Consider the following 12,121-nt stretch of genomic DNA (forward strand, 5'->3'; position numbering starts at 1 on the left):
CCCCATCATGATAAATGTTATATACTCCTCCCAGATCACTGCTCCATCATGATAAATGTTATATACTCCTCCAGATCACTGCCCCATCATGATAAATGTTATATACTCCTCCCAGATCACTGCCCCATCATGATAAATGTTATATACTCCTCCAGGTCACTGCTCCATCATGATAAATGTTATATACTCCTCCCAGATCACTGCTCCATCATGATAAATGTTATATACTCCTCCAGATCACTGCTCCATCATGATAAATGTTATATACTCCTCCCAGATCACTGCTCCATCATGATAAATGTTATATACTCCTCCAGATCACTGCTCCATCATGATAAATGTTATATACTCCCCCAGATCACTGCTCCATCATGATAAATGTTACATACTCCTCCAGATCACTGCTCCATCATGATAAATGTTATATACTCCTCCCAGATCACTGCTCCATCATGATAAATGTTATATACTCCTCCCAGATCACTGCTCCATCATGATAAATGTTACATACTCCTCCAGATCACTGCTCCATCATGATAAATGTTATATACTCCTCCCAGATCACTGCTCCATCATGATAAATGTTATATACTCCTCCAGATCACTGCTCCATCATGATAAATGTTATATACTCCTCCCAGATCACTGCTCCATCATGATAAATGTTATATACTCCTCCAGATCACTGCTCCATCATGATAAATGTTATATACTCCTCCAGATCACTGCTCCATCATGATAAATGTTATATACTCCTCCAGATCACTGCTCCATCATGATAAATGTTATATACTCCTCCAGATCACTGCTCCATCATGATAAATGTTATATACTCCTCCAGATCACTGCTCCATCATGATAAATGTTATATACTCCTCCCAGATCACTGCTCCATCATGATAAATGTTATATACTCCTCCAGATCACTGCTCCATCATGATAAATGTTATATACTCCTCCAGATCACTGCTCCATCATGATAAATGTTATATACTCCCCCAGATCACTGCTCCATCATGATAAATGTTATATACTCCCCCAGATCACTGCTCCATCATGATAAATGTTATATATTCCTCCAGATCACTGCTCCATCATGATAAATGTTATATACTCCTCCAGATCACTGCTCCATCATGATAAATGTTATATACTCCTCCAGATCACTGCTCCATCATGATAAATGTTATATACTCCCCCAGATCACTGCTCCATCATGATAAATGTTATATACTCCCCCAGATCACTGCTCCATCATGATAAATGTTATATACTCCCCCAGATCACTGCTCCATCATGATAAATGTTATATACTCCTCCAGGTCACTGCTCCATCATGATAAATGTTATATACTCCCCCAGATCACTGCTCCATCATGATAAATGTTATATACTCCTCCAGATCACTGCTCCATCATGATAAATGTTATATACTCCTCCAGATCACTGCTCCATCATGATAAATGTTATATACTCCTCCAGATCACTGCTCCATCATGATAAATGTTATATACTCCTCCAGATCACTGCTCCATCATGATAAATGTTATATACTCCCCCAGATCACTGCTCCATCATGATAAATGTTATATACTCCTCCAGATCACTGCTCCATCATGATAAATGTTATATACTCCTCCAGATCACTGCCCCCATCATGATAAATGTTATATACTCCCCCAGATCACTGCTCCATCATGATAAATGTTATATACTCCTCCAGGTCACTGCTCCATCATGATAAATGTTATATACTCCCCCAGATCACTGCTCCATCATGATAAATGTTATATACTCCCCCAGATCACTGCTCCATCATGATAAATGTTATATACTCCCCCAGATCACTGATCCATCATGATAAATGTTATATACTCCCCCAGATCACTGCTCCATCATGATATATGTTATATACTTCTCCCAGATCACTGCTCCATCATGATAAATGTTATATACTCCTCCCAGATCACTGCTCCATCATGATAAATGTTATATACTCCTCCCAGATCACTGCTCCATCATGATAAATGTTATATACTCCTCCCAGATCACTGCTCCATCATGATAAATGTTATATACTCCCCCAGATCACGGCTCCATCATGATAAATGTTATATACTCCTCCAGATCACTGCTCCATCATGATAAATGTTATATAATCCTTTATTTTTATTATTTTTAGTTTTCTACCTTGATATTGATCTCTATTTTCTGCTCAGTCTCAGTCAGATTCACAGACTGTGAAGGGGCGTTCCCCAGCAGGCGTGACATCATCTGAAGCCATACAGGGGAGAACTTCCTCCCTCACTCTGCTACACACAGCCTAGAGCAGTTCAGTGTGAGATGAGCTATGATTGGCTAAGGCTGCACACTCAGAACTCCAGCCTGCATTTCCTGACTTTGGACTTCTGGCAGGCCAGCAGTGGTCCAAAGTCTGTGCAAGAGATGGGGGAAATGCGCTCTGTACATGTAGGGAGACACCTAGTGGCAGCTTTTTAAAACACAAAAAAACTTCATTTTTTTTAACCAAAGTACATTAGATAGATTTTATTTACCATAAGGAGTGCAATAGCAAAAATGAGTTTTAATGAGAGTGCACAATTAATAAAAACAATAAGAAATTGACTGAGAGCGATCAGTAAAGTGATTTTAATATTTTTGTATTTTACCAATTTCTTTTAGAAGTTTTCATTTACATTCTCCTCTCCTTCCTCTACTATTAATTTGCTTCAGTATCGCCCTCTCAAATTTTCCTTCACCAAATTCTTCCTCGAAACATGTGAAAAACCATGCGAGTTTCTTAGAAAACATTTCCCACATTCTCGACATGAATATGGCTTTTCTGATTTGTTTAAAACATTTTTCATACTTTCCCCTGTGTGTGTTTTTTCACGAATAACAAGACTATTTTCAGTTGGAAAGCCTTTACAACATTTGGAACATGTTTATGGCTTCTTTCCTGTGTGAATTTTCTGATGAATGACAAGATTTGATTTAGCTGTAAAACATTTTCCACATTCTGAACATGAATATGGAGTTTCTCCTGTGTGAATTTTCTGATGAATGACAAGATTTGATTTAGCTGTAAAACATTTTCCACATTCTGAACATAAATATGGCGTTTCTCCTGTGTGAATTTTCTTATGTTTGAAAAGGTACGAGGGGGATATAAAAGATTTCGCACAGTCTAAACATGAATACCTCTTCTTTGTGTGAGTGATCTCATGTTTAACCAGACTTGTTTTATTTTTATAACGTTTTCCACATTCTGAACATGAATTAGTAATTGTTAAGTGATTTTTTTTCTTATGCGTAACAAGGCTTGTTTTACTCTTAAAATATTTCCCACATTCAGGACATTGATGTGACACCTCTAAGTGAGTTTCTTGATGTCTAACAAGATCTGCTTTCTGGGCAAAACGTTCCCCACAATTTGAACAAGAATATGGATTCTCTGCTGAGTGCATTCTCTCATGTGACACAAGTTCTGACTTATCTGTAAAACATTTACCACATAGTGAACATGAATACGTCTCCTCTGTGTGACTTTTTCTGTGTGTTATAAGATCAGAATTTTTTGTAAACTCTTTCTTACATTCACCACATTGAAACCTTTTCCCTTCTCTCTGATCTGTCCTTGTGGTAACAACCTGTGATGGGTCAGGAGAAGGTTCCCCATGATTAGGGGCATTATAGGATAGATCTGTACTGTGAGGTCCTGGATGTACAGTAAGGGGAAAGAAGTCCTCTCCTGGGGAGTGCTGCATGAGATCTTCATCTTCTACTTTATAATTTAGTGATAACTTGAAGGTTCCATCGGTGTCCTTACTGGGATTTTCTGTATGGATTAAAAGTAGAAAAAATTATAACATTACTTTACACTGGAAACACAGATGGATGGAATTATCTATATAATCTTCTCAGCCCTGGCCCCGCCTACATCAGCTCCTCAGCCCTGGCCCCGCCTACATCAGCTCCTCAGCCCTGGCCCCTCCTACATCAGCTCCTCAGCCCTGGCCCCGCCTACATCAGCTCCTCAGCCCTGGCCCCGCCTACATCAGCTCCTCAGCCCTGGCCCCGCCTACATCAGCTCCTCAGCCCTGGCCCCGCCTACATCAGCTCCTCAGCCCTGGCCCCGCCTACATCAGCTCCTCAGCCCTGGTCCCGCCTACATCAGCTCCTCAGCCCTGGCCCCGCCTACATCAGCTCCTCAGCCCTGGCCCCACCTACATCAGCTCCTCAGCCCTGGCCCCGCCTACATCAGCTCCTCAGCCCTGGCCCCTCCTACATCAGCTCCTCAGCCCTGGCCCCTCCTACATCAGCTCCTCAGCCCTGGCCCCGCCTACATCAGCTCCTCAGCCCTGGCCCCGCCTACATCAGCTCCTCAGCCCTGGCCCCGCCTACATCAGCTCCTTCTGGGGGATCTGATGTGTTATCTGCCCTTTTTTTATGTATCTTCTTACATGTTTACAGGTTTTTATGAGCTCTCTATTAGATTTTTATACCTTTTTGTTGTCTCTTGCCCCTATAACATTAGTTGTAGGTTATGTGGGGGATATTAGTGGTTTATTCTGGTTTCCTATAGAATCACATTCTGCAGTATATTACCCAGAGTGGATCCATCTTCATCGGTATAAGTGCGGCCCTCCACAAGACTTCAGGATTCTAACACTCCACGTTGCTTGTTTTTTGCCCATATCATGCACACTCACCATCACTAGTCATACTGCATCATTTGTTTCATTTCTTTAACGTGGTCATGTGATCACCAGTCTGACTGACAGTATGTTGGACTCGCGTGGTGCCATGATGTAGTGTAAGGTAGGTGCGGGGCAGATGTTATGACCCAAGGGGCAGGTGGAATTATCCCCTTCTGTCGTGACCACAGTGCTGATGTATTGTTTATGCGTGCTCATATTAGTAGAGTGTGCACACATCAATAATTATAATACAGATCTGAACATATAACACGGTCTATACTCGCTCCTGCCTCGTGCTTTAGATATAACATTTTATTTAGAAATTAAATAAGTTACATGATGTATTCATATTCAGGGGCCCCAGTAATATTTTCTACAACACAGTCCTCCTCCTGAACAAACCTCTGACCTCCATCTGTAAATCCATTATTACATCCCTGGGACAACACCTCCTGGAATTATTACAAACCTGAGACAACACCTCCTGGAATTATTACATACCTGGGACAACACCTCCTGGAATTATTACAAACCTGAGACAACACCTCCTGGAATTATTACATACCTGGGACAACACCTCCTGGAATTATTACATACCTGGGACAACACCTCCTGGAATTATTACATACCTGGGACAACACCTCCTGGAATTATTACATACCTGGGACAACACCTCCTGGAATTATTACATACCTGGGACAACACCTCCTGGAATTATTACATACCTGGGACAACACCTCCTGGAATTTTTACATACCTGGGACAACACCTCCTGGAATTTTTACATACCTGGGACAACACCTCCTGGAATTATTACAAACCTGAGACAACACCTCCTGGAATTATTACATACCTGGGACAACACCTCCTGGAATTATTACATACCTGGGACAACACCTCCTGGAATTATTACATACCTGGGACAACACCTCCTGGAATTATTACATACCTGGGACAACACCTCCTGGAATTATTACATACCTGGGACAACACCTCCTGGAATTTTTACATACCTGGGACAACACCTCCTGGAATTTTTACATACCTGGGACAACACCTCCTGGAATTTTTACATACCTGGGACAACACCTCCTGGAATTATTACAAACCTGAGACAACACCTCCTGGAATTATTACATACCTGGGACAACACCTCCTGGAATTATTACATACCTGGGACAACACCTCCTGGAATTATTACATACCTGGGGTAACACCTTTGATTGTTATGGGGGCAATAAATGACAAAAATAAAGCATTTAAACTACTAAAACAGGACGACAGTGAAGAAGCATTAAAAAGCTATAGAGAAAAAGTTAAAATATGTAAAAAAAACTGATAAAAACTGCAAAAATAGAGACAGACTCATTGCCAAAGAGAGTAAAACTAACCTCAAAATGTTCTTTAACTATATAAATAGCAAAAAGCTCAAAAATGAAAGTGTACACAGTCCGTTAAGGTACCCGGCACTGCTATTCCACAAACTGCAATACATCCGCTAGGCTTGTGCGGCTACAAAGACCCTTCCGGTGCCGTCATGAAATAGTTCAAGGTAGGTTCCAAACAAGATAAAAGGGAATGATGCACCCACAGGTCTTTAAGGAAGTCGCATGCTCTTTATTGCATATAGATGTGCAGCGTTGGCATTAATGCAGGGAGAGCGGACAGATGGAACAAGGTGGGGGAAGTGAATGGGCCAAAAGTGTTGGCCCTTTAAAAAATGATGAGGAAGGTATTATAGACGGGGATCAGGAAAAAGCAAATATACTAAACACATTCTTCTCCACTGTATTCACTGAGAAAAATGAAATGCCAGGTGAAATACAGCAAAATAAGGTAAACTCCCCAGTACAGGTCACCTGTCTAACCCAGGAAGAAGTTCAGGTCACCTGTCTAACCCAGGAAGAAGTACAGTGCCACCTACAAAAAAATCAAAATAGACAAATCACCAGGTCCAGATGGCATTCACCCCCCGAGTTCTAAAGGAATTAAGTAGTGTAATAGACAGATCCCTATTATTAATATTCAGGGACTCTATAGTGACAGGGACTGTTTCCCAGGACTGGCGCATGGCAAATGTGGTGCCAATATTTAAAAAGGGGTCAAAAGGTGACCCGGGGAATTACAGACCTGTTAGTTTAACGTCCGTTGTATGTAAATTGTTTGAGGGTTTTCTAAGAGAGGCTATTTTGGAATATCTTGATAAGAATACAGTGTTTCTCCGAAAATAGGACCGGGTCTTATATAAATTTTAGCCCCAAAAAACCCACTAGGGCTAATTTTCAGGGTTGGGCTTATTTATCTATGGTATGCACATTGAACAACATGGCGGTTCCACGGTATTTACCCCCCCCCCCCCCCCCCATTATCATCATGTGATATGCGCGAGCTGCGCATATCACATGATGATAATGGGGGGGGGTGTAAATGCCCCCCAACGTCCCTAACCCCCCCCCCATCGGTTTATCAGCCCAGCGCTGCACCCCACAATCCCCACATCGGGGTACTGATCATTTGTCACCCGCGAGCGCAGCTTCTCTCCCCCCCCCCCCCCCGCCAAATAATTATCAGCCTCTGCGCTGTATCTATTCCTGTGCCCGAGCTGCAAATATTAAAAAGCAATCTATAACTTACCTTTGTCCTCCGTTCCCCCGTTGCTAAGGCACCGGCCTCATGGTCCCTCCGCTGTTCTTGCTGCTTCCTGGTGTTGTGACGTCTCAGAGCCTTCAGCCTATCACCGGCCGCAGCGATGTCCCGCCTCTGCCAATGATAGGCTGAGCCCACTGTCATGTAAGGAGCCGGCCGGAGAGCGAGAACAGCGGAGGACAGCGAGGTCGATTCCTTAGCAACGGGGGAACGGAGGACGAAGGTAAGTTAAAAATTGCTTTTTAATATTTGCAGCCCGGGCATTGTCTAGGTCAGTGGTCTTCAACCTGCGGACCTCCAGATGTTACAACAGATGTCGCAGGTTGGAGACCACTGGTCTAGGTCTTATTATCGGGGGAAGGGCTTATATTGCAGCCCACCCCGATAATCCGGCTAGGGCCTATTTTCGGGGTAGGTACTATTTTCGGGGAAACATGGTAAATATATGATTCTATATCACATGGCTTTATGAGGGATCGGTCCTGTCACCTGATCAGCTTCTATGAGGAGGTGAGCTCCAGACTGGACCAGGGACAATCGCTGGATGTCGTATGTCTGGGCTGGGGGAGAATGTGTGTAAGTGGGTAAGTAACTGGCTCAGTGATAGGAAACAGAGGGGGGTTATTAATGGTACTTATTCTGATTGGGTGACTGTTACTAGTGGGGACCACAGGGGTCAGTCTTGGGTCCTGTTCTATTTAATATATTTATTAATGACCTGGTAGAGGGGTTGAATAGTAAAATAGCAATCTTTGCAGATTATAACACAATAGAGGACAGTGCACTGTTGCAAATGGATTTGGATAGTTTGGGGATTTGGGCTGAGAAGTACTCAAGACGGATCCCTCCAAGGAACAGCACAGGATAGAGCCGGCGCACACAACTCCAGGAACAAACTGTTTATTTCCCGTCATGCAACGCGTTTCGCTGGATAACCAGCTTCATCAGGCTGTTGCAGTACAACTCCTTTCGGTGAGCAATTTTGCTTGTACACCATACCGTAATCGTAACGTTATCACACCCGGAGCGCTTTCCCTTTTTTGTTCATTGGGCTGAGAAGTGGCAGATGAGGTTTAACACTGATAAATGTAAGGTAATGCACATGCGGAGGAAAAATCTGGGACAGAGTTATGTATTGAATGGGAGAACACTTGGGACGACTGATGTGGAAAAGGACTTGGGAGTTTTAGGTAACAGTAATAGATAGATGCCCACGACAAGGAAATTGTTCTACCGCTGTACAAATCACTAGTCAGACCACACATAGAATACTGTGTACAGTACTAGTCAGACCACACATAGAATACTGTGTACAGTACTGGTCAGACCACACATAGAATACTGTGTACAGTACTGGTCAGACCACACATGGAATGCTGTGTACAGTACTGGTCAGACCACACATGGAATGCTGTGTTACAGTACTGGTCAGACCACCCATGGAATACTGTGTACAGTACTGGTCAGACCACCCATGGAATACTGTGTACAGTACTGGTCAGACCACCCATGGAATACTGTGTACAGTACTGGTCAGACCACCCATGGAATACTGTGTACAGTACTGGTCAGACCACACATGGAATACTGTGTACAGTACTGGTCAGACCACACATGGAATACTGTGTACAGTACTAGTCAGACCACACATGGAATACTGTGTACAGTACTAGTCAGACCACACATGGAATACTGTGTACAGTACTAGTCAGACCACACATGGAATACTGTGTACAGTACTAGTCAGACCACACATGGAATACTGTGTACAGTACTAGTCAGACCACACATGGAATACTGTGTACAGTACTAGTCAGACCACACATGGAATACTGTGTACAGTACTAGTCAGACCACACATGGAATACTGTGTACAGTACTAGTCAGACCACACATGGAATACTGTGTACAGTACTAGTCAGACCACACATGGAATACTGTGTACAGTACTAGTCAGACCACACATGGAATACTGTGTACAGTACTAGTCAGACCACACATGGAATACTGTGTACAGTACTAGTCAGACCACACATGGAATACTGTGTACAGTACTAGTCAGACCACACATGGAATACTGTGTACAGTACTAGTCAGACCACACATGGAATACTGTGTACAGTACTAGTCAGACCACACATGGAATACTGTGTACAGTACTAGTCAGACCACACATGGAATACTGTGTACAGTACTAGTCAGACCACACATGGAATACTGTGTACAGTACTAGTCAGACCACACATGGAATACTGTGTACAGTACTAGTCAGACCACACATGGAATACTGTGTACAGTACTAGTCAGACCACACATGGAATACTGTGTACAGTACTAGTCAGACCACACATGGAATACTGTGTACAGTACTGGTCAGACCACACATGGAATACTGTGTACAGTACTGGTCAGACCACACATGGAATACTGTGTACAGTACTGGTCAGACCACACATAGAATACTGTGTACAGTACTGGTCAGACCACACATAGAATACTGTGTACAGTACTGGTCAGACCACACATAGAATACTGTGTACAGTACTGGTCAGACAACACATGGAATACTGTGTACAGTACTGGTCAGACCACACATAGAGTACTGTGTACAGTACTGGTCAGACCACACATAGAATACTGTGTACAGTACTAGTCAGACCACACATGGAATATTGTGTACAGTACTAGTCAGACCACACATGGAATACTGTGTACAGTACTGGTCAGACCACACATGGAATACTGTGTACAGTACTGGTCAGACCACACATGGAATACTGTGTACAGTACTGGTCAGACCACACATAGAATACTGTGTACAGTACTGGTCAGACCACACATAGAATACTGTGTACAGTACTGGTCAGACCACACATAGAATACTGTGTACAGTACTGGGCACCAATGTACAAGAAAGATATAGTGGAGCTGGAGGGTTCAAAGACGGGCAACCAGAGTAATACGGGGAATGGGAGGACTACAGGACCCAGAAAGATTATCAGAATTAGGGTTATTTAGTTTAGAAAAAAGAAGGCTTAGGGGCGACCTAATAATATATATAATATATCAGGACAGTACAGAGATCTCTCCATGATCTATTTATACCCAGGACTGTATATATAACAAGGAGGTGACTAATAATATATATAATATATCAGGACAGTACAGAGATCTCTCCATGATCTATTTATACCCAGGACTGTATATATAACAAGGAGGTGACCTAATAATATATATAATATATCAGGACAGTACAGAGATCTCTCCATGATCTATTTATACCCAGGACTGTATATATAACAAGGAGGTGACCAAATAATATATATAATATATCAGGACAGTACAGAGATCTCTCCATGATCTATTTATACCCAGGACTGTATATATAACAAGGAGGTGACCTAATAATATATATAATATATCAGGACAGTACAGAGATCTCCCCATGATCTATTTATACCCAGGACTGTATATATAACAAGGAGGGGATCTAATAATATATAATATATCAGGACAGTACAGAGATCTCTCCATGATCTATTTATACCCAGGACTGTATATATAACAAGGAGGTGACCTAATAATATATATAATATATCAGGACAGTACAGAGATCTCTCCATGATCTATTTATACCCAGGACTATATATATAACAAGGGGGTGACCTAATAATATATATAATATATCAGGACAGTACAGAGATCTCTCCATGGTCTATTTATACCCAGGACTGTATATATATAACAAGGAGGTGACCTAATAATATATATAATATATCAGGACAGTACAGAGATCTCTCCATGATCTATTTATACCCAGGACTGTATATATATAACAAGGAGGTGACCTAATAATATATATAATATATCAGGACAGTACAGAGATCTCTCCATGATCTATTTATACCCAGGACTGTATATATAACAAGGAGGTGACCTAATAATATGTATAATATATCAGGGGGCTGTACAGAGATCTCTCCATGATCTATTTATACCCAGGACTGTATAAATAACAAGGAGGTGACCTAATAATATATAATATATCAGGACAGTACAGAGATCTCTCCATGATCTATTTATACCCAGGACTGTATATATAACAAGGAGGTGACCTAATAATATATATAATATATCAGGACAGTACAGAGATCTCTCCATGATCTATTTATACCCAGGACTGTATATATAACAAGGAGGTGACCTAATAATATGTATAATATATCAGGGGGCTGTACAGAGATCTCTCCATGATCTATTTATACCCAGGACTGTATAAATAACAAGGAGGTGACCTAATAATATATATAATATATAAGGACAGTACAGAAATCTCTCCATGATCTATTTATACCCAGGACTGTATATATAAAAGGAGGTGACCTAATAATATATATAATATATCAGGACAGTACAGAGATCTCTCCATGATCTATTTATACCCAGGACTGTATATATAAAAGGAGGTGACCTAATAATATATATAATATATCAGGACAGTACAGAGATCTCTCCATGATCTATTTATACCCAGGACTGTATATATAACAAGGGGGCATCCTCTACGTCTAGAGGAAAGAACTCTGTAAAAAGAATATAAAAGGGTCTGGATGTATTTTTTGGAGAATAATAACATTACAGGTTATGTATAATAGATTTATAGGGACAGAATGATGATCCAGGGATTTATTCTGATATTTGGAGTTGGGAAGGAATTTTTACCTCTAGTGTGAGGGATTTTTGCCTCCTCTGGATCAGTAGGGATATAGGTTGAA

The 12,121-nt window shown here is 41.5% G+C and overlaps 2 protein-coding genes across 2 annotated transcripts in view; both read right to left on the reverse strand.

The window, feature by feature from the left end:
- LOC130358162 (uncharacterized) overlaps nucleotides 1-12,121 on the reverse strand; it is a 164,722-nt gene that overhangs the window by 95,052 nt on the left and 57,549 nt on the right. The gene's annotated exons all lie outside the window — the stretch shown is intronic.
- The window catches only part of LOC130358153 (zinc finger protein 436-like), a 334,942-nt gene continuing 325,371 nt past the window's right edge, over nucleotides 2,551-12,121 (reverse strand). Inside the window, exon 18 of the mRNA XM_056560992.1 lies at nucleotides 2,551-3,838. Within this exon, the coding sequence (XP_056416967.1) occupies nucleotides 2,946-3,838 (893 nt within the window). The 3' untranslated portion in view covers nucleotides 2,551-2,945. The remainder of the gene's footprint in view (nucleotides 3,839-12,121) is intronic.

Source organism: Hyla sarda, chromosome 2 (assembly GCF_029499605.1).
Source record: "Hyla sarda isolate aHylSar1 chromosome 2, aHylSar1.hap1, whole genome shotgun sequence".
Taxonomy (NCBI): domain Eukaryota; kingdom Metazoa; phylum Chordata; class Amphibia; order Anura; family Hylidae; genus Hyla; species Hyla sarda.